Here is a 22,358-nt window from a genome sequence, read left to right on the forward strand (position 1 = left end):
AAATTTTTTATCATAAATTTGCTCATAAACATTAAGAGTAGAACTTGTTTAAAAACACAATATCGCAATTTGTAAAGAAAATAAAACACTCCCTGAAATATTATCCCTAAAAGATAAAAATCTACTTTGTGTAATCTAATAATTGTTATGCTGGTTATGCTTCATTGCTATAATAGAGTATTAAGCAAAAAAAAATTATTGGAAAATTTTTGTTCACCTCAGCGAAAAGAAAATTTTACTGTTGAGAAAATAAATGGAATATTTGCTACTTTGTCGTGTCATCGTGAAAGTCAATTGTGCTGATAATACAAAATTATCTTTGCAGTTTAAAGAAGTCAATCGAGCCCATTCCATCCTCAGTGATCTCACCAAGAGGAATATTTACGACAACTATGGATCCCTTGGGCTTTACATTGCTGAACAATTTGGTGAAGAGAATGTTAATGCTTACTTCGTGGTCACTTCGCCGGCATGCAAAGTGAGAAACAAAAAGAAAAATTGAAAAGGAATTGTCCTTTTCGTGAAATTGCTCTTGACACTAAACTATTTCTCTTTTCTTAGGCACTCTTCTTGATCTGTGCCATCGTTACGGGATGCTACTGTTGCTGTTGTTGCTTCTGCTGCTGCTGTAATTTCTGCTGTGGGAAATACAAACCGATGCCACCAGAACATTCCGGAGATTATCACCATTTGAACGTGAGTGGAGTAGGTTGACGCTTTAATTTTCTAACAAAAAAAATATCGCTGTTGTGTGACCACAATCCCACTGAACAATCAATTGTGATAATAATTCCTGTGAGATGCTAGAAACTGAAGGCACATGCAATAATTTTGCATGAAGCACAAAAAACACACGAAGGTGTAGTAGAAGTTATTCTTTGTTTTGGGGAAAATTTATGGAGATGACAGAGGAAGGTAAGTGCTTCCATTTCGCAAAAAAAAGAAAAATTGGATGTAAATATTCTTTAAAATATTTTTTGGGGGAAATATTTATAATAAAAAAAATCTTGAGTTTAACAATTTTTCAAAATATCTAATTCCGGTAAGGCTACTTCATAAATCTATTTAATATTTTTCCTAAATGCAGTTTTAATTTTTAAAGATAATTCGTAACGAAAAGTAAAATTTTCTTTAAAATAATTCATGCTAGAAAAGTTTGTCACACATATTTTACTAAAGTTTCCTGCCACTATTTTTTTTTTTTTAGATATTTGTACTAATTGCTAAAAATATGATAGAAAAGTCCTGGGTCTGTAGACCGCACGAACCTTTGATGTTATACCCTAACAATTAATTTTCCATTGATTTATTTCCTAAATTCTTTTAAAATTCGTCATTACTGAGACTTTTTTCTACAATATTCCTAAGTTTCTGTGAGTTTTAGATGAGTTTTTGGATTTTTAGAAATGATTACAGATTTGTTGAATCCGTTTTCGCGTTTCCATAAACGTTTTTGCATTTTCACAGTTCAAATTCACGAGCGTAACCAGATAAGTTTTTAATTGGTTACTGGATAATATATTTTATAAAGATAATTCTGCCTGACTGCTTAAAAGAAGGGAAAATGTCTCGGGTTAATACAAAATGGAGTGTTGTACGAGATAATTGGTTTTGACCACGGTTAAATTGCCGATTAACCAGCACTCTTAGAAAAATTTCATTCCAACTACCTCATATAGAGTTATAAAAAATATATTAAGCATAGACCCATCCATATATTTAGCTAGGGCGACTAAATGAAATAGTTGACCCTTTTTCATTTAGTTATCATAACTAAATAAGATTAGTAACGGGTACTATAACATATTAGTTCCAATAACTAAATAAATGTGGTTGATACATATCTTATTGGCTGTAATAACTATATCATATTAGTTATGGTTACCATATAAGTGGAAAAAGCTTCAACACATAAGTAAAAAACCCCTCTTTACTATTGGAAAAGTAGTCATAACTTTATGAAAATATAGGCCCATTTATTTGCATTAGTTGTGAGAACTAAAAGGGATTAGTGACCAATATTAGTTGGGATATCGATTTCATTTAATTAACACAAGCAAATATAATTATATGAGACCATTATGAAATAATTGCCGCAACTTATCCACGTAAATATTGTCTTATGTTCTCATTACTAATAAATTTATTATGAGTAAAATGTTTTAAGATTATAAGATCTAAGATTATTATCAAATAGATTTGATAAAAATCACCCGATCAACTAATTTTCATTAGTAATGATGTCTAAACTTTTCTAAGAGTGAGGCAATCGCCAAACGAAATAAACAGGGACCAGTAAGCAGTTGTGACCGGTTACGTCCGAGAATTTGACGTCAAATATGTTTACAACTATCTAGAATCATTTTCGTATTTTTAAAATTGTTTCTGTGCTTCTAAAAACGTTTCGCTCTCTTAATGTTTTGTGTTTCTACAACAAGTTACTCGTTGTATTTAGCGGCTCACAACTGATTTTAACCGATTCATTCACTTCAAAATTGTGTAAATAATCGGTTCACAACCGGATCAGATTCGCTTGAGATTCCAAGATTTTTCTAATTCATTCAGTCTTGCTCGAATGGACTAAGAAGTACTTTGTTAGCCTATTCTAATCCATTCTCATTCCCATTATCATCCCTTACGAAACCTTTTAGCCTTAGAAGGAATGATTCAAGGTTATTGTAGAGTTTAGGTCAGTTTCGTAGCTCAATTTTTTTTCCACACCTCTTATGCGAAAAATATCAATGAAATTCAAAGTAACTATACTTGGATTTTCATTTTTATCGGGTATTGACTTTCTACCACAATTTCTAGCTATGATTCAGATGTTGTTGTCTTAAGAGAATTGTCTAATTTATAAAAAGCAAAAAAAAATGATCCTACGCTTTCTTAAAAAATAAATTGTTATCTTAATAAAAAATGTTTATAAAAGCTTTATGTCCAACGCACAATAACTTTTGTTTAGTAAACATGTTTTTGACATTTTAATGAGAGTGAGTGAGATCTTGATCTAGTCATCTCGCTCACTCTCATTGAAATGTCAAAAACATGTTTACTAAACAAAAAGTTATTGTGCCTTGGGCATTATGCCCAACGCACAATATCTTTTGTTTAGTAAACATGTTTTTGACATTTCAGTGAGAATGAATGAAACCTAGAATGCTCGTACTCATATGAAATTTTGAAAACATGTTTACAAACTAAAGTTATAGTTAACTTTTATTTTGTAAACATGTTTTTGACATTTCAGTGAGAGTGAATGAAAGCGAGATCTAGTCATCTCGCTCTCTCTTATATGAAATTTTGAAAACATATTTACAAACAATATTTATTGAGCGTTGGGCATTACTATGAAAAGCAGTTTTAAAGCATTATCCACGTGTGAATAAATATTTATTTGCATCTAATATTGGGTAGAGGTTAAAACCATTGAAAGCTGTATCACCAATCAGAAAATGTCATAGAATTTTAGTAATGTTTATTTCTAGAGAAAATTTTAGTTCCATCACGATCTCTGATTGGCTAGCTTTGAGAACGCTTTTATTTTTAGAATTTTTACACTGCTTATTTAAAATTTTTGAATAAAAGGTTCTACGATTTTCAGAAATCTTAACTATTTTTCTAAGGAGAATATTTCTCTAGAGGAGACACGTTCCTACGTGCAATCCTTTTCATGAATTTGAATGCACAGATAAGGATATGGTTATGAAAACTATTTATACACGGGTGAGACAGTTTCGTGTACCTGAAGATTTTTAAAGATTAATTTTTGTTCATGAATTGCATATATATTCAAGCTCACTAGTTCACTTCACGTAAGTTGAGGCGATCTCAAAAAATAGATCCGGGAACCGCGAATAAAAGTTATGTACGGCGTTCGTCTAGGTTCGCTTAGTTATTGATTATTTCAAAATGTGCAGCACAATTCTCATATTATACTAAAATTTTATATTTTCGAAAGTAATGTTTCATTAAAAGTGTCCCACTGTCTCTCACTTTTGCTAATTTTGTAAAACAGGGGCTCAATTTATTAGATATTTTTTTCTGTCACTCATATCGAGAAAGATACTGTAGGTGTCAAAAGTTTGTTGCCTCACGTATGTTCGAGAAATCGGTGCAAAAAACGATAGAACAAATTACTTTTTATTTTTTTTCTTTTCGCAAATTAGTTGCCTGTAATCCATAAATCTTATTTATGTATTTCGGAAAAATTATTTAATTTTATTTCATATAAAAAAATATTGTTTTCCAAAAGTTGGTCATTTTTGAAAAATCAAAAGTTTCTTGCCTCATTTAAAAAACTAATTTAAAATGATCAAAACATGCAACCAACTTAATGTAAACCGTTTACATTTTGAGTTTATGTCATTTGAAAGGCAAATGGTGGGTTTTTATTTTTTATTTTGTTTAGAATTACTTTAGGTACTAATTTAATATTCAAAATTTTAGCCAATTCTAGCGCGTGATGGGAACTGAAATATTTTTTGTGATAAAATCTTTAAAATCATGTGGATAGTACTTAAATCAAGCTTAATCAAGATAATTTATAATATTTTTATTTAATCACATATTTAAAAAAAAGTAAAGGGTGTTTTAGAGAAGCAATAAGTTACTAATTCGTTTTAGAAAAAAATGTAAGAGTTATTGCAAGTATGAAAGACCCTTTATTTGCAGGGGCATGACATTTCCTATGTTTCCCATATGTTTCTAGCGAGCCGAAAAAACTTTTGAGTTTATTAGCTGTTTTCTGTCATTGTAGAATGAATTAGGAAAAATACTAATATAAGATAAAAGCCAATTTAATAACGAAGAGGCAACCGAAAACCCTAAATTGGCAATCTACGTAGTTTTGGAGATATCTTGTGAAATGTGTACGAAAACAGGAAAAAAATTACACTAAATCTGGTCGCATTTTTCAGAGCTAATGTCACCCCCCTGTTTAATTGCATGATATTATTCATATTTTTGCACTTTTCTAAACAGCTACAAGTGTTATAAAATAATTGTTCTCTTCATCCATTTAGGGTAAATCTATTATAAATTAATACTAATGTGATTATGCTCAAATACTTTTGTTATTAGTAGATCACATCATTGCAAAGTGGTTGTACTCCTGCTACTGAAAAATTAAAAAAAAAATAACCTCACAAATTCATCAATCATTTTTGTCATTTTCACGTGTTTTCATTTTTTTCACATTCTCATTTGAGACCAAAATGTTTTTCTTTTCAATTTGAAAATTGGTGTTCTGTTATTTCTATTTTTTAATTTTTTTACGAAATCTAGGAAAATTCTTGTTTTTTTTTTTTTGTATTTTGTTGTGATTTTTTTGATTGGAAATTTTGATTTTTGCTGAAAGTGAAGATCTCTTTTTGACTTCATAAATATTTTTGTTCCGGAAAAAAAAGAAATTATTGGTTTTTTTTGTTTTCTTTCTTCCTTCTTTTTATGTTTGTTAGCGAGACGGAGGCAATGCTAGTAATATGCCTGGAGGATCAGGTCCAACGACTCAACAACCAAGAAGACGAGTAAGTACATTCTTGAGCCATCTTCACACATTAATTGGCACCCAAAACGAATATATACATCAATCGAAAAAAAAACAAACGAAATCAATCATTGGTATTTTCATGGCTTTCTTTCGATTTTATTCCCGTTTTTTGTTTGCATGCTCTTTGTTATTCCAATCAAAAAGTAAGAAAAAAAAAGAAGAATCCTTAATTAGATCAACACACAGAACACAGTATTTTGGTGTTTTAAGAAAAGATAAATTTTGGTGTTAAGAAGTGGGTTAGATAGTTAGGTGGAAGGTATTGAGGCATAGTGTCATCTATTTTCAGGAGGATTTGGCTGATCTGGAGGATGTGAAGGTGGGAGGTGGTCCTGTAACTTCACAGCCGACCGCTGGACAGGCCAGTGGAGCTGGTATGCCAGTTTATGCGATGCCACCACCACCATCAGCAGCTCCTAGTACAAATCCCTTCTACGCCGGAGCCACAGAGTCCACTTCACTCAACACTAGTGAGCAAACCACTTACACTCCCGGTAAGTAGATCCAATGTCCATTTTTTCCACCAAAAAAAAAATCTCACTTGGTTCTGTACAGTAAAAGATTTTTTTTTGGGAAGATTTTTGGTGAGAAATTATACACCCTTAAAAAAATTTGCTGTGTATATTAACACTACAAATATTTCTTTTTCTCTTTTTTTTGCGTTTCGTCTATCACCTCCTTGAACTGTAAAATCTTCAGGACAATAAAATCATTATCATTAAAATACCAGACAAAACAAAAATGTTTTCAAAAAATAAATAAGCTATACTTTTCTCACATAAAATGGAAATAAGCTGAATGTAGGATATGTGTTGAGGTTTGTTCTACAACTAATTACTCTCTAAGTTTTTTTTTCTTACTCTCTTTTCTTCCTTCCTATAACAAGTCTTGCAAGTTTGCACTTTTTTCTCCCTTACTTTCAATTAATATGGTATGTCCTGAGAATTAATTAGAATGAATCATGCACATGATTTTAAAAGATTAGGTTTGATAAATTGCACGCAGAGTTGGAAAGGTTTCCTTGGATTAGAAGAGTTGAACTGATAGATTTTCATTTGGATTTTAAAGTAATTGGATTATCGTGAAATAGGGATAATTCAATTAGGAGAAAGCTGTCATATTTCTTAAATTAATCAAACCTATTTAGTGCAACTTGACCAAATTTCGGCCAGCTTGCAATTTCGGCCACTTCTTTTGTTCCTCAAATTTCTATTAATTTTTGGTTTTTGCATGCTCTAGAGATTATACAATGCAAAAATATGTCTCTTCGACGAACAAGACTTTGGAAAAATTCTAGAAGAGCAAGAACCTATTGGATTCAAGGTGGCCGAAATATTACCCAAAGCCACGTCTACATTTTTATTCATTTTAAAATGTAGAGTAAGTGTGCCAAATTTCGGCATAGTTGCATGCAAGCGACAAAGTCTCAAGTTTGAAATGTAATATTTTTAATATAAATTGAATATTTTTGTTACTCTTTTATTAGGAGTGTTGCTTGGAACCTTGCAGACAGTTTATCATTTTTATTTTCTCTAAAAACATTCTTAATATATTTTAAATTGAATAAAAATGTAGACATAGCATTGGTGGCTTATTTCGGCCACCTTCATTCTCATAGTTCCTTACCCTTCCAGAATTCTTTCAATATCTTTCTCAGATTATCTTGCTCGTCGAAGAGACATTTTTTGTTATTTTTTTATTGTATAATCTTAGAGTATGCAAAAAGTAAAAATTCATGGAAATTCGAGGAACAAAAAATATGGCCGAAATTGCAAGCTGGCCAGAATTTGGCACACTTACCCTATTACGAATGTTTTTGAAGAAAACAAAGTCGATAAACTATCTACAAGGCTTCAAGCAACACTTTGAAAAGACAGTTATAAAAAATTTACATTTTGTGTTAAAAATATTATATTTCAAACATGAGGACGTTTGCATGTTACTATGCCGAAATTTGGTACAGTTACCCTATAGCCAAATATTTTAATAACTATTATTAAGTCGCACATTTCCTGAAAAAATAATAGATCAGAGATTCATTAAAGGAATATGTAAAATATAATAAGTGTTCGAAATCAGAGAACATGCGAAGCCTGAAAGCATTCCCATAGGGCTTCAGAAGATTTGATAATAGATAGATAAAGATGGCCAGTAACTACAGTAGACTCTCGCTAATTCGACTCTTTTAAGATCGAGCTACTTTATAATTCGGGCGGCAATTAAATTCGAAAAAAGTTTGTTGTCATTTTTCAAGTTTGATTATGATTATCAAATGAAGCAAATATACTCAAATTTGTCATTATTTGTCTTAGCTTTTCATGAAATTTCCACCATGAAATTCCACAATTTCATGAAAACCTCGTGATTTTCATGAGGTTTTCATGAAATTTATAATAGCAATGAGCATATAAACTCAATATGCAGATGAACAAAAAATCGTTGCATTTCAAACAATTTGCTGCCAGAATTTCTCTAATTCGGTTGACATTTCGGTCCCAAATGCCGGAATTTGGGAGAGTCTACTGTATCAATTTTCAAATGCCAAATATTCAATTTTCAGTGCATGAAAATAATAAAATATTGTTTGTAAAAATGGAAAATTAAGAACTTATGAATCACCCTAAATTATGTTTAATTTTACATTTTTACTGACAAAAATGGAATATTTTACTGATAAGAAATCTATTTTTTGACGTATTCAAACTTGGCATAATTTTGCAATTGTTAAATGTCAAAAAAAATTATGTTGCGTCTAATATGTTAGTTGGTTTATTCGATAACGAAATGATTAGAGTTAGGCTTTAGGAGATTATAAATACAATCACAATTGAAATCATTCACATGCCCTTAAGTTAAATCCTACATCTGTGTTCACAATAAAATCATGTTTTTGGGTTATCTGAAAATTACGTCCAAGGATTTAGCTTTTATCTTTGGATATGTCTTTTAGCGATGATTAGGGTTGTGATCTACCTTGGTAAAATATTTTTTTAAAGTTGAAAATAAAATAATTCTGAACTTTGCGTATTTTTCAAACATTTAACTACAATATCCGAGAGTCAGAACAATATAAGTACTATAATTAATTTATTTATTATTTATTTCGCATAGTGAATATTTTATTGGCCTTTTAAAATTTTCTTGATTTTTCTATTTGTTTAGAATCTGAAGGAGAATTGGGGGCAAAATTTGTCAAATTGAAAATTTTAGAATTCATTATATTTTTTTTAAATAAAAGAAAAGAGACTTAAATTTAAACAGATTGAAAGAATAATAAAAGTATAATTACAAAATATAAGAGAAATTTTGAGCTCTATTTTTGGATTATTTTTCTTACAGCAAATTTCATTTAATAATAATAATATATTTATTTATGTACTGAGCCACTAAGGCCATTTTGTACATTTTTATGTTTACAATAGATTTAATCTAATTAAATTTAAACTAAACAAAATGGGTATTTCGCGAAATTTAACTTAGATTTCATTATACAGATTAATTTTTTTTAAGAAATTCAATAATTTTGAGTTCAGGAACATAGTCTTCTTTTAAAATATTTCTAAGATTTTGATTTTGAAAAATACTTGACCCTACATCATTATATAAGTTACATTCTATCAATATGTGTTTCATTTAATAGGTTAACTTAATTAAATGCACATTTTTTGTTAAGGGTTACGTGGGTCACGAAGACTAAAAAAGTGCATTATTATATAAAAACATTTTTTTCAGCATAATTAAAAAAAATAATTCAAGTTCTTAAGCGTAATAAAGTACTAAATTTAAGCTAATATTGTGTGAAATTGACATTTAAAAATTCATCCGTTGAGACTTGACTTTAAGAGACCGTTTTACTGCTCGAACTCAACAGGTAGAGCAGTAAGTCGATCCTGGGACCATTAACATTACCCTCATTTCCCCTTCATTCCTCCCAGTCCCCTAAAAAACCATGTTTTTTGGAAGTGCTCGAAAACGCGTCGTCAGATTTTTTATTTCAATTTTGAATATGTATGATTTGTGGCCCATATACACTAGAGAAATTCTCCATATTGAAGAGTTTTTCTTACACAAGAGTTGGGAATTTGCTTTAATATGGACATAAATTTCTCTAATGTGTAGAGGCCATTAAAGATTACAAAGGCGGACATTTTGTCCATATACGAAAATACCTTTGATGCATTTCTAATACCGATTTTTCAAGGTCAAAGGTTAAAAAAAGCTCTAGAGAGCGTAATTCTCAACCGAATGGTATTATGTTTGGCATGTTTGGGCTCGTTGGAAAGCTTTTGGAATTCCTGAGCAGCCTGCACCAGTTCCAACTTTATTTTTGTTCGAAAGTCAGTTTTATTACTTTTATAAAATATTTTGAGCAATCTTTTCTGATTTATGAATCGGTTCAAATCGGTTGAGAACTGAGTAAATGGTGAATGTTGCGAAAGTACTTTTGAGGAATATCATCACGTCATAAGTTCGAGCACTTCGCAGTCTGGGATGCTGGGACGAAAAAAAACTTACTTTTGGTAGTCACGATTACTCAGAGTAAATCTAATGTCAAAAGCCTGTTAGCAGTTGAGTTAAACTCCTACTTGGACGAATGATCTCCCGATTGATTAGAGTATGAAACATGGTGTAAAGAAATACACCAACTTTTTTGTATTAAATTTTCTCAAAAATACATTTCTTTCCCTAAATTCTTCCTTCAAGTACGAGTTTAACTTATTTACTAATAGGACATTATTTTGTTTTTGACTTCAGATGAATATACTCTAAGTAATCGTGACCACCGCAAGTTTTTTTTTCAAACACGTCTTCGATTAATTAGATTTTTTAAATGAAAATTTCAGAAAATATAGTTCAAATTTTGTACTTTAATATGACTAATAAGAGTTTGAACTAAATAATGTATTTATTATATCGAAAGAAAATCAAAGAAGATATCATGCTTTTTTTTTAATTTTCGTGACCCACATAACCCCTTAATGAAGTGGCGAAAGTCCTCGTGAAAAATATAGTATGATTCCTATAATATTGTTCTTTAAAAATGTTAAGCACCATTGGAAGAATATGTAAAATTTTAGAGATAAATATTGAACTTAAACAACTTTTATTAATTAAAAATCTTAGATAATTTTAACAAGTGAACTAATAGTTAGTGACTAATAAACATAGGAAATCCTGGAAATATAAGAATCAAACACGTTGATAATATTGGAGTCATACTGTATCTATCTTTCTTAATCGATTTTTTCGTCGAAAAACGACGCAGCTTTGTATTATCGCGTATTGTATTTATAGTAAAAATGGGATAAAAATTACTTAGAGTATAGAGAACTGAGAATAGCGTTATTTTGTCTATCTAAAAATAAAAATTATAATAAAAATGGTTGAACATTTCTTTTCCAACTCCGCACAAAATTTCATTTAATTTATACTTTTTCCTCTTCAGCATATTTCTCAAAATGTATTTTAATTTAAGTCATTTTAAAGGCCTCTCACTATAGTCTGCTATACTAAAAAAAATATAAATAATCTTTACTAATTTGTATATATTTCTGCATTATTTTTAGACACCAAAACACGTTACTGACGTCACAATGTAGATTTTTAGTGTCACTCAATGCAAAAGAAAAGCAAATTAAAACCACTTATAATTATTTTTTTGTTTGAAGTAAGTTTATGCATTTCTCATTTTATCATACATTCCTGTGCTTGACTATTTTTTCCACAAGATTTTATTGCTTTTTCTATTCTTTTTTATAGCTTTTTCTTAATGTAATTTCGATGACTAATACATTTTTCTCTAATTTTGGTGTGCGATTGTAAACTCACGTTTTAATAAATCTGTATAAATGTGTGAAAAGAGTTTCCGCAATAATTTCTTAAAGTATTTCATGATCAGTTTTTCACTGATGAAAAGCTTTTTCAAATGGATTTGGTGTTTTCTTCTTACAGGAATGACTTCGTCTCCGAGACATGGTTGAACTTTAAAGAATATTTAAGTAAATATCGCGAATTTCAATAAGTATGGAGATTGAAGGAATGATAAAGAATATACACACAAGTATATGTTAAATAAAAAGAAAAGAAATCGTAAATACATGAAATTATACTTTCAATGGACTTTTCAAATGGCATTATTTTGAGAAGGGCATGACAAAATAATTATTGAGATAAAAAAAAACAATCGTAGCACCAAATAAAATTGATTAACTATACCTTGAATATTTTCATGATGAAAAAAAAATTATAATGAAATTTAGTGAACTAAAAAAATACATCTTTGCTGCAGATTTATGACTAAATATTAAATGAAAATGAATATTTAAAATTAAAAGTAAACATTACGTGTCTATTATATTTAAATTAAAAAAAAAGGAATATTAAATTATATGAACGGAGATAATATTTACCAAATAGATTTTAAAAGAAGTTAATCAAATTTGAACAAAAAAAAGAGAATTTTTTGAAAATGTTTTCTCGTTCATTGGAAAAGTAAAATTATATTTTTGTAAATATTGACCCGAAACAGGCAGAAATTTCAACAACAACAAAAAATGTATTTTTGCTCACCTTCCAGCATTACTTTTATTCAAATTAGTCAATTCATTTTTTACCTTTTTTTACATAAACAATACTCTATGGAAAAAAGGTAATTTAAAGAAAATTAAGTATAAAATAAAACTCTACTTCCTGTTTCACATTTAAAATAAAGTTTGATCATTTTTCGCCAAGAAATTGCTGTTTTGAACTTAAAAGTAAAAAAAAATCATTGAAAATCACGATGAGGAATAGTCATTTATTCTTGTTATGTGAATATTCTTTTTTAGTTGTTAGAATGAAAAGTAAGTTAATAGTGTACATTGAAGGGTATAAAAAAAAGTCACCTAAATGTTATTTCAAGTAATATTTATTGAAACAAAAAAGAAAAGGATTTCAAAAAGTATTGTTTAGTGTTATATGTCCAGAGAATGAGTCAAGCAGTAAAAACACCTTTAGACAATATTATCTCTTTACTCCTTAATTTTTCACATATCTATTGTTTTCTTTTATTATGACCTTTAATGAAAATTCAATTATAATGTAAATGCTAATTATAGACATGCAGAGAAAAAAAGATTTTATGTATATCAACGAAAATTGAAATAAAATCTGTATCACGTGAAAAATAATTTTCTAATTTCTAATTTATTCGACACTGCAGTTGAGATGCACCTTGATGATGGATATTATTGGTTGAGTTTCTATCACATTAACCCTTCAGTAAAATTATACTTTCTGTTATTAATGTATATGGGTGGTAAAGCATTCCAGGCTTTGTGAAGTGCTCGAACTCGTGACTTATGCCCTAGACACACTTACGACTTAAGCCGAGAGACGACTTAGTGTAAAACGATGGAAATGTAGTTTAACTATTATTTCTAATATAATTACGCTAATACGTCTCTCGGCTAATCCTCAGGTCGGTAAAGGCCCTTACATGATCCCGGTCAAAATCCCGAACGCCAAAATCCCGAAAGCCAAAATCTCGAACACCAAAATCCTGAAGTATCCGTGGAAGTATCATAGCTACTTCCACGATTGCACTCGCGCTTGCTGAAGGCAAAGGGAAATTTTCTGTGTCTTGGAAAATAATTCTACACATTTTCCTCCATATAATTTCATCCCTTTCAGGATTTTGAAAATTCGGGATTTTGGCTGCCACCGGATAAACCGAATCTAAAAAGTACTTTTGCAGCATTTACCATTTACCGGTTCTCAACCGATTTGAACCGTTTCATAAATTACTCAAAAGATAGCCCAAAACAGTTTTAGGAGTAATAAATTAGATTTTTGGACAAAAATTATTTATTAGTTCGTGTCCCGGACGAGAGCCAATATGCCCAAAGCTAGAATCCCGAATGCCAAAATCCCGAAAGCCAAAATCCAGAATTCTTAAAAGTGTCATAGCTACTCCCACAATTGCATATCCGTGCTTCTTGGAGGCAAAGGGAAATTTTCTGTGTTTTGGGAAATTTTATTCTAAATATTTCCCTCCATATAATTTTATCCCTTTCAGGATTTTGAAAATTCGGGATTTTTCCGTTCGCGATTTTGGGATTTCGGGATCTTGGCTGCCTCCGGTTAGTTCATAACCAGTTCACAATCGATTTGAACCGATTTATAAATCACTCAAAATATTACCGCCGTATGCGAATGACTGTCAGTGGGTGACTTTGACCCCCTCTTGTTCGTAAGCTTTTCATTAATTCTAGTTAGCACTTAATGGTAGTCTTTATCGATCCAATCTACCGGGTATGATCGGTGAAAATCGTTCTTAAACATTAGAATTCAAGGAAAGCTTACGAACACGTAAAGGCGTCGTTTTTAACTCCTCCTTTACGTGGTCTGATCATGTCTCTCACATTAATCAGAGGATTTATGGTACTCTTCGCACACTCCGACGCTTCCGTAAGATCACGCCGTTTAACACTCGCCTACTCCTCGTGAGATCTCTTCTCATCTCAGTGATGACTAACGGTGCTGAACTCATTTTCGCAGCTGACTGCGAAACACCAAGGCGTCTAGCCTTGGTGTTTCACACACAATTGCGTTAGATACGTTTGTGGTCTCGGCCCTCGCGATCATATTTCTAGGCACCGCAACATTCTGGTGGGTTGTGATCTCCCATCACTCCTCCGTCAGAGAGCGGTTTCTTTTCTGTTTCGTCTGATTTCATCGGGTCGTCCGCGCTACTTGACCTCACTTCTGACTCCTGGGGCCTCTGCCAGGGTTCGGGGACTCTTGGTGCCGAGAGCTCACTCTAACCAGCTATCGCGAACTATCTTTGTCGACGGGGTTGTCCTGTTCAATTCCCTTCCTTTGCATGCCAGATCATCTTTGATCGGCATCGCTAGATTCTACCAGTCTGGATCAGGCTAAATTCGTTTCTCTTTTTCCTTTCTTTCTTCCCTGTTATTATTTTCTGATTTTCTTTCTCTTTCAAACCATGTAAGAGGGGCGGACCCTATTGGTATTGATTGAAATAAATAATAATAATAATAATAATAACAGTAGGGGGCAAAGTCGCCCACGGAGGACTAAATCACCCGCATATACGGTACCCAAAACACCTGAATTTTGAATAAAAATTAGTTATCGGCTATGAAGCGAGTTATTAACGGTTCAGAATTCCAAGACCCTTCCAACGAGTCCAAACACTGTACCATTCGATTGAGAAATACGTTCTCTAGAGCCTCTTTAACCTTTGACCTTGAAAAACCATTATCAGGAATGATTCAACTGGATTTTTGTATAAGGACGAAATGTCTGCCTGGACAACCTTTAAAACATATCCAAAAATGAAAAAAATCGAATGACGCGTTTTCCTGCGATTGGCGGGAATATAAGGGACATGTTAACGATCGTTGAAACGATTTTGTGGGGGAATCTTTCGAAAGTCCCAAGTCGCTATCTCTTACCCAGAGTATATACCCAGAGTGGCCTCCAGAGGTGCCGACAGCCGGACGGACAGACGGACAAACAAAGTGACGCCAAAAAACTCTAAACTACAGATTTCCAAAATTCTACCAAAATACGACTACTTGAGGTGTAAGGAGTCGAAAAATATATCTCAAAATCGTGGGATTATAATGGGATATTATAATTTTTAAATTTAATAATATGGAAGGATGTCTTTCCATTAGATTTTTATCGGACTTAAGGGAAAGTTTTCCTCCTGGTGATCATCAAAACTAGACGACATGGAAGTTTCTCCGACATTAAATATTTAAAAAATTTTTTTCGACACTCGATTTTAAAGACATCGGATTTTGAAATTAATCAAGGACGTGGATGAATGTCATAATTTTAGAAAAAGTAAGTTATCTTTTTGAAAATATAATTAAACTATTAAGAGTAAAGTGAGCAAGAGAACAAAGATATAAGGAAGCAAATGATTTTAAAACTTTATATATTGTTTTTTTTTTTATTCTGTTTAAGCCTTAATAATTTTCTTTATTTCTCAAATAAATATTATTAGGATTTATCGGATTTATGAATATTAAAGATAATTAATAAATATTTAAATTTAAGGAGTTATATTTAATTAAAAAGCAAAGTTAAATATCTTTTATGCAAGGTTTAATTTCCGAAGGTATGAAAGTAATTTCCATATTTATATGGAATTTTTTTTCAGTGTTTAGGCTTAAATTTTAGGTATCTAGGTGGCTTTGGGATTCGATTTTTTGCAGTGTAGAAAGAGAACTGTCAGCGAAAAGTCAGAGAATCTTCGCACAAAATCGCTTACTTTTGTGAAAAACCCAAATAGTCGAGAATATTTACCAATTATGATAATTTTATAGTGTCTAGTCAATTCTATTGCAATAAAGTTATGAATATATTTGAAATATTGAGAAGTTTCTTTACGAAAATGCTGCAAATTCTGCTCAATAAGAAGGAAATCACCAATGCTCTTAGTGTTTACGTAAAGTGCAGTACAGGTACTACGTTGTCCGTGGAATTGGACCCTAACTGGGATATCAAGAATGTGAAGGAGATCATTGCGCCCCAATTGGGCTTCTCCTCGGCCGACGAGGTGAAGATCATCTTTGCTGGGAAGGAATTGGGAGACGCAATTACCTTGAACGTAAATAGATTTTTTGAATGGTACATTTCTTTAAGTTTCTGATGAAATTCTTACTTATTTCACTTATCAGGAGTGTGACTTTGGTCAGAAGACAATTCTTCATGCTGTCAAGAGTCGAAGAATACCGATTAAGTGCCCTGACAATCCCTCATTGACTGAAGAAGAGGGTGAAAGTGAAGAGATCTATCGACCACTGTCTGAGTCTTTGCTGGAAGGAGAGACTGAGATTCCTGCTGTGACAAGTGATTCTGAAGACACTGAACACCGGAAGGTGCTTCAAAAAGCTCAATTCTTTGTGTACTGTTCTCAGTGTTCAAAGCTCTGCACCGGGAAGCTCAGAGTTCGTTGTGCAACTTGCCGTGGAGGAGCTTTTACAGTTCATCGAGATCCTGAATGCTGGGACGATGTCTTGAAGCCTCACAAAGTCCGAGGACACTGTGAATCTCAGGAAATTCCTTGCGTGGCAAGTATTTCAGAGAAAGATCCTCCCTTTGCTGAGTTCTTCTTCAAATGTGCAGAACATCCTTCCCAAGGGGAAGAAGATTACTCCGTGGCACTGAATCTAGTCAAGGTGAACTCCATGGAAGTGCCTTGTTTGGCCTGTACAGAAACCTCTTCTCCCATCCTTGTTTTCCCCTGTGAAGCTGGCCATGTAACATGCCTGGACTGCTTTAGAGATTTTTGTCAATCCCGCCTCAGTGAGAGACAATTTATTTCCACTGAGAATCTAGGCTATACCCTATCCTGTCCCGTTGGCTGTGCAAATTCCTTCATCGAGGAAACCCATCACTTCCGTCTGCTGCCCAAAAATCTCTATGATCGCTATCAACGGTTTGCAACTGAGGAATTTGTCCTGCAGCAGGGAGGAGTTCTCTGTCCACAACCTGGATGCGGAATGGGTCTCCTGGTTGAGGAGGACTGTCGCAGGGTTCAGTGTCAAAGTGGCTGTGGGTATGTCTTCTGTCGGCAATGTCTCCAGGGGTATCATTTGGGGGAATGTATCCCAGATTTTTCTGCCAAAATGTCAGAGAATCATCAGCAATTCTCCGTTGATCCCAATGTAAGTGGCTCCTGTGTCACCTAAAAGTCATGAAATAATCCTAAAAACCAATTTTGGGCTTCCAGAGAGCTGCTGATGCAAAGTGGGATGAAGCTTCTAGGACCACAATTAAAATCTCCACGAAACCTTGCCCCAAATGCCGTACGGCTACTGAAAGGGACGGTGGATGCATGCACATGGTATGCACGAGGGCAGGATGTGGATTTGAGTGGTGCTGGGTGTGTCAAATTGCCTGGAGCACCGAATGTATGGGAGCTCACTGGTTTGGATAGATTTGTGAGCATCAAATGAAGAGATTTCTTGATATAGAATTCTTTTTTATACTTTAACTTTTCTTTTTGATCCTAAAATTTACAGGAAGGTAGTATTAGACGTTACGAGTAAGCTTCCTTTGAATATAATTTTAAGCCACGCCCCCTTCAAGTTTTTGATGAAATATGAGATTTCTTTAGGGTAAATTAAGCTAATTCAAAACCTGCTCCAAATGGAAATTTTTCGCTACTCGAAATGGAAACGTCATTGTTTTCACGATAAATACAGTACTAAATTATTATATTTATATATTTTCTATACCACAGTTTCATTATTTAGTTAATTTTGCTTCAAATAAAGCGAAAACCCATTCATATTCACTAATTTTAATTTGTGTTTTTTTCTTAGAAAAATTAAAAGTGTACCTTTTCACCATCGAATTTTTCATCGATCGACCATGTTTTCCAATGAAAAACACAATAAAGTGACTGTTATTTATTCGTTTTGTTTAACATTTTTAATGTCACATTTCGTCGCGGTTTCACTTACACTGTTTGTCTCCAATTAGAAACTTTCCCTTGTCACCATTTGGATTAACTTGCTTTCCAATAGAAGCATTTTGCACTTGTTTTTTTTTCTCGTATTTAAGAAGTTTTCAAATTATATCTAAATAATTTTCACTAAATAGTCACATTCTAGAAGAGCCAAGGAGCAAATTTATGTAATTCTCTTCAGAAAAAATATAAACTTAATCTGTTGAATCTTCTGTCAAAATTAAAGCGTCTGGAAATGGTTTTGAATTAGGACATTTACCCAATTTTCAGGATTTACCAGAACGATAAGATCTGAGGCCAACTCAGATCAATGTCTAAGACAGTCTTCAGACTAGAGGTTTAACCTAGTCCCAGAAGGTCTCAAAATCCTTAAAAATTGTCAAATAACTTGGTTTTTTATGCCCTAGACACACATACGACTTAAGCCGAGAGACGACTTAGTGGAAAATGATGGAAATGCTATTACGCTAAGACGTCTCTCGGTTAATCCTCATATCTGTCAAGGCACTTAGAATCTAATGGTTTATTTGAGTTTGATAATACAATTCTATGTCAATATTTAATGGAAAATTTTGGTTGATAAGAAGTTTGAAAAGTTAAGCCATATGGCTCAGTCTTAAGTCTGTAGCCCGTATAAGAAGGAGTATCCGCGACGAATTTTCAATTTTCCCTGTAAATCCTTAATTGGAGTAATTAAGAAGCAAAGAACATCCCTCTTTGCGAACAAAATTTCAGATACAAATGTCAGATTTGACCACTGAGGAACGTGCATTAAAACGCCGAAAGCTTTGGCAAATTTGGCAAAGAATTTTGTGTTTTCCTGTCCTAAAAACTTGTAAACTGAAAAATGTACAAAATGGCAAAAAATACCGGTACATCAAAATAAGTAAATAATAATTTTTGTCAATTATGAATCGTTTTTTGATTTGCCTTACATAACCGCACGTGTTTTATTTTATAAAAGGATTGGCAAGGCGTCCCAGGCTTTGCGAAGTGGTCGAACTCGTAAACTAGATGCTATCCCTCAAAAGTACTTTCGCATCATTTACCGTTTACCGATTCTCAACCGATTTAAACTAATTTGTAAATGTAAATCACTCGAAAGATTCCACAAAATAATTTTAAGAATAATAAAATTGATTTTCGGGCAAAAATTACTTATCGGTTCACAACCGGTTGGTTCAGTTTTGTCGAAAATTCCAAGACCTTTCCAACGAACCCAAACACGAGCCCATTCGCTTAATAAACGCGTTCTCTAGAACCTTTTTTTACCTTTGACCTTGAAAAACCGTTATTAGGAATAATTCAACGGTATTTTCACACATGGTCAATTGCCCGCATAGATAATCTCTAAAACATATAGTTGTTGAAATTCTCCAACGGAAACTTATTTCTTTATTCTTTTCAAATTACAACCATATCAAACTATTAGAATTGGCGATCGACACTGATTTAAGATCTGAAACAAAAGGAGGGTCAGCCATGAGAGCATCTATAACCTAACGTTAAATTTTAGCCTGTCTTTAAATCTTGCCGTCTTAGAATCTTCCCAAATTCCGGCCTTCATTGTTTATCCTATAAATAGAATCCTTTTATGTCCTCTAATTGTGTCTTTCTTTAGTTTCCTACTGACAGGTATTTCTCGTAGAAGTCCCTAAGAAACTCTGTCATAAATCCTATAAACAAGCGCCTGGCCAATTTGAAGCCAATTCCTAAATTGATCTCAGACTCTGCTCACAGTGCTCCGAGGAAAAAATTTATTTAAACAAAAATTTAGTATATTTATCCCTCCATACGGAAATGCATCTTATAATACGGAAAAACTTCTCACTTTTTAAATATTTAGCATAACTGTAGCGAGTGCAGAAAAATTCCCATATAAATTTAAATCGAAATATGAGGAAGTGGCTTCAAATTTGAGGCAACTTCCCAGGGTTTGCCTATAAATAAATCTTCTGTGAAACGTCTAGCTTAATTTTCTCTTGGCTTTTACTTACAAAGCTTGTAAATTTTCGGCAAATTCACACTTCTAAATATTTGTGTCCGTCATGAACGAATTTCCACCAAAAACTGGCATCTCTATGTTTTCACCTACATGGCAATACTAAAACTACGAAATTTCTGCTCTTTTACAATTCTATCAATTTGAATTTGAATCTGCAACACATATTCAAAAATGAAAAAAAAAAAAAACACGACGCGATTTACAGCAATCCCAAAAAAAACATGGTTTTGGAGGGGAAGGGGAGGGGTTTAGGGGGAAATGAGGGGCATGGTAACGATCCTTGGGTCGACTTATGGGGGGTCCCCCTTAAGTCGCTATCTCTAACCGTTTGGCCTCTAGAGCTGGCGACAACCGGTCGGAAGAAACGGACAAACAGCGTGTCAGAAATTTGTAAGAGGCTTGCCAGATTTTCGTTTTGAAGCGTTTAGTTTAAACTAGATTTATAATTTATCTTGGGCAAAGAGAACGCAAGAGACTTACGATCGATTGCAAAAATCTTTTTATTTTCGTAAGATCAAGAGGAAAGGAATATTGTTCCAGCTTCGACAGATAAGATTTGTCCTCATGAATATTTTCTAAAGTGCTTCCTTTGAAATCTATTGGGAATAACTGTTGAAGAAGGCGTGGCCTAAAATTATTTTCCGGATAAGATACCTCAAGAAGTTTAATACTGTCCTTTGCAGGATATAAGAAACAGTTACAGTAATCCTGATATAAAACACATTTTCCCTAAATATATTTTAAAATAATTTTTAGATATCATCATAGATGAAGAATACAAGAATTGTATAAAATAGTAAAATATACAATTTCTTAGTGAGTTCAGATTTTGTTTAAATTTTTTTTCAGTGTACTTTCCGTTGAGTTCAAAAAGTTGAAATCTAGGTTCCAAATCGAGTTGCCCGATTTGGAGCTTTTGCAGCTGGCATTTCAAGTTCAAGAGATTCTCTTCCAAAACAAAAACACTCAAGAAAGTCTCCAGAAAATTAGGATTCCTCAGTGGAAATCATCTATTTTGATCATCGGGGGGAGAGGAAACCATAAATCATTAAGGTATGGCTAATAAGTCCTGATAAAATTAATTTTTCAGCAACTGTTGATTGTGCAATTTGACGTTTTGATGGCTTGGAAAAGTTGATGCAGCACCTAATTTTGCGCTGATTTTCTTTTAGATGCTGCCCTCGTTGGTGAGAATGAGCTTTATGAGACTGGTATGCCCACCAAAAGTTTCTATACCATATAGCTTTAGTTTGAGACTTCTTTCCGGAAGTTCGTGTTTGAGACAGAAAGATACACCAAATTCACCGGCTACGACACCCACAGAGCCCGGAAAGGACTCTACAGCAGGCACCAAAAAGACAGTGTCTATGACTCAAGCCTACAAGCCCGATGATTTTGAGAAGCGCATCCTTGTATGGACGAAAAAGTACAAAAGCATTGAGGATGTTCCTTCGTACGTGAGGTCAGTTGGACAGGAAAAAGCTCTCTTGTAAATTGTTTTTTTCTAATCAAATTTTCCCGGGGCATTTTTAGCCGGGAAGAGATGGAGAAGAGTCGCAGCAAGATGAGGATTCGTATATCTAATTACATGATTATAGCTACTCTTGTAGGATGCATCATTATGGGTAAATTTCTTCCACTCGGTGTGCAGTCTTCCATGAAAATCTTCCTAAAGTTTCCCTGAATAATTTCAAATAACCCTGATTTTTTTTCTTTTTGTATGGCTTCCGGAAACAGTGTACAGTGGGAAGCAGGCAGCTGAACGAGGAGATACTGTAGCTAAGATGAATATGGATTGGCATGCTGATCTCAAGGATCAAAAGAAACGCGAAGATGAAGCTGCTCTGGCTAAAGCGTACAATACAAAATAATTGAGAATTTTCATCTCTGGCGACATCCTGAATTCTTTCCTTCAGGAAACATAGCAAAACAATGTAAATAAATATTGTCTGTACAGTTGGAAGCTTGCAAAGCTCACGATATATAAATATATTAATAAAAAAAGAAAGCAATGAACAAGGAGTTTTAAAATGATATGTAAAACATCTTTCCTGACATTCCTGGCTCTTCCAAAGATCACGAAAGGAAGAGAAAGAAAAAAAAATCAGTGAAACCGGAGAGGAGCAAAGAGTATTAAATGAATCTCATTGGAGATTTATTATCCAAGTCATTCGAAGAACAATGAAGATGGAAAAGAAAACCATCGAGTTGAGCGTGAGGAGGAAAAATGTTGAATTTGGACATGTTTCATTGCTCCTCATCTCACCCTTTTCCCTGTTTCTCGCGCGTTCATACCATCTTCGAAGATGAAAGAA

General features: G+C 33.0%; 2 protein-coding genes across 4 annotated transcripts; both read left to right on the forward strand.

The window, feature by feature from the left end:
- Positions 1-15,755: 15,755 nt before the first annotated feature.
- Positions 15,756-20,864, forward strand: LOC129800331 (E3 ubiquitin-protein ligase parkin). Of its 2 annotated transcripts, XM_055844649.1 has the most exons (4): positions 15,756-16,172; positions 16,243-17,232; positions 17,298-17,508; positions 17,590-20,864. In XM_055844649.1, exons 1-3 carry the CDS (start codon positions 15,918-15,920, stop codon positions 17,502-17,504), a joined length of 1,452 nt encoding a protein of 483 aa, XP_055700624.1. In that variant the 5' UTR covers positions 15,756-15,917; the 3' UTR covers positions 17,505-17,508; positions 17,590-20,864. The 2 variants fall into 2 exon arrangements, with proteins under 2 accessions (XP_055700624.1, XP_055700623.1); XM_055844648.1 differs by having other exon boundaries at positions 15,757-16,172; positions 17,298-18,948.
- A 74-nt stretch (positions 20,865-20,938) lies between these two features.
- LOC129800342 (UPF0389 protein CG9231) lies at positions 20,939-22,033 on the forward strand. Of its 2 annotated transcripts, none has more exons than XM_055844665.1 (4): positions 20,939-21,096; positions 21,216-21,505; positions 21,577-21,668; positions 21,781-22,033. In XM_055844665.1, the coding sequence occupies exons 2-4, from the start codon at positions 21,216-21,218 to the stop codon at positions 21,912-21,914; spliced, it is 516 nt and encodes a 171-aa protein (XP_055700640.1). In that variant the 5' UTR covers positions 20,939-21,096; the 3' UTR covers positions 21,915-22,033. The 2 variants fall into 2 exon arrangements, with proteins under 2 accessions (XP_055700640.1, XP_055700639.1); XM_055844664.1 differs by having other exon boundaries at positions 20,953-21,096; positions 21,577-21,686.
- The last annotated feature ends 325 nt before the right edge of the window (positions 22,034-22,358 follow it).

This window comes from Phlebotomus papatasi, chromosome 2 (assembly GCF_024763615.1).
Source record: "Phlebotomus papatasi isolate M1 chromosome 2, Ppap_2.1, whole genome shotgun sequence".
Classification (NCBI taxonomy): domain Eukaryota; kingdom Metazoa; phylum Arthropoda; class Insecta; order Diptera; family Psychodidae; genus Phlebotomus; species Phlebotomus papatasi.

Bases quoted from the DNA above. Each gene is read 5' to 3' on its own strand.
- LOC129800331 (XM_055844649.1), top strand. From the start codon at position 15,918: ATGAATATATTTGAAATATTGAGAAGTTTCTTTACGAAAATGCTGCAA. The intron at 16,173-16,242 runs GTAAATAGATTT...TTCACTTATCAG, and splicing joins GAGACGCAATTACCTTGAAC to GAGTGTGACTTTGGTCAGAA. The intron at 17,233-17,297 runs GTAAGTGGCTCC...TTGGGCTTCCAG, and splicing joins AATTCTCCGTTGATCCCAAT to AGAGCTGCTGATGCAAAGTG.
- LOC129800342 (XM_055844664.1), top strand. From the start codon at position 21,216: ATGCTGCCCTCGTTGGTGAGAATGAGCTTTATGAGACTGGTATGCCCA. The intron at 21,506-21,576 runs GTCAGTTGGACA...GGGCATTTTTAG, and splicing joins GATGTTCCTTCGTACGTGAG to CCGGGAAGAGATGGAGAAGA. The intron at 21,687-21,780 runs GTGTGCAGTCTT...TTCCGGAAACAG, and splicing joins GGGTAAATTTCTTCCACTCG to TGTACAGTGGGAAGCAGGCA.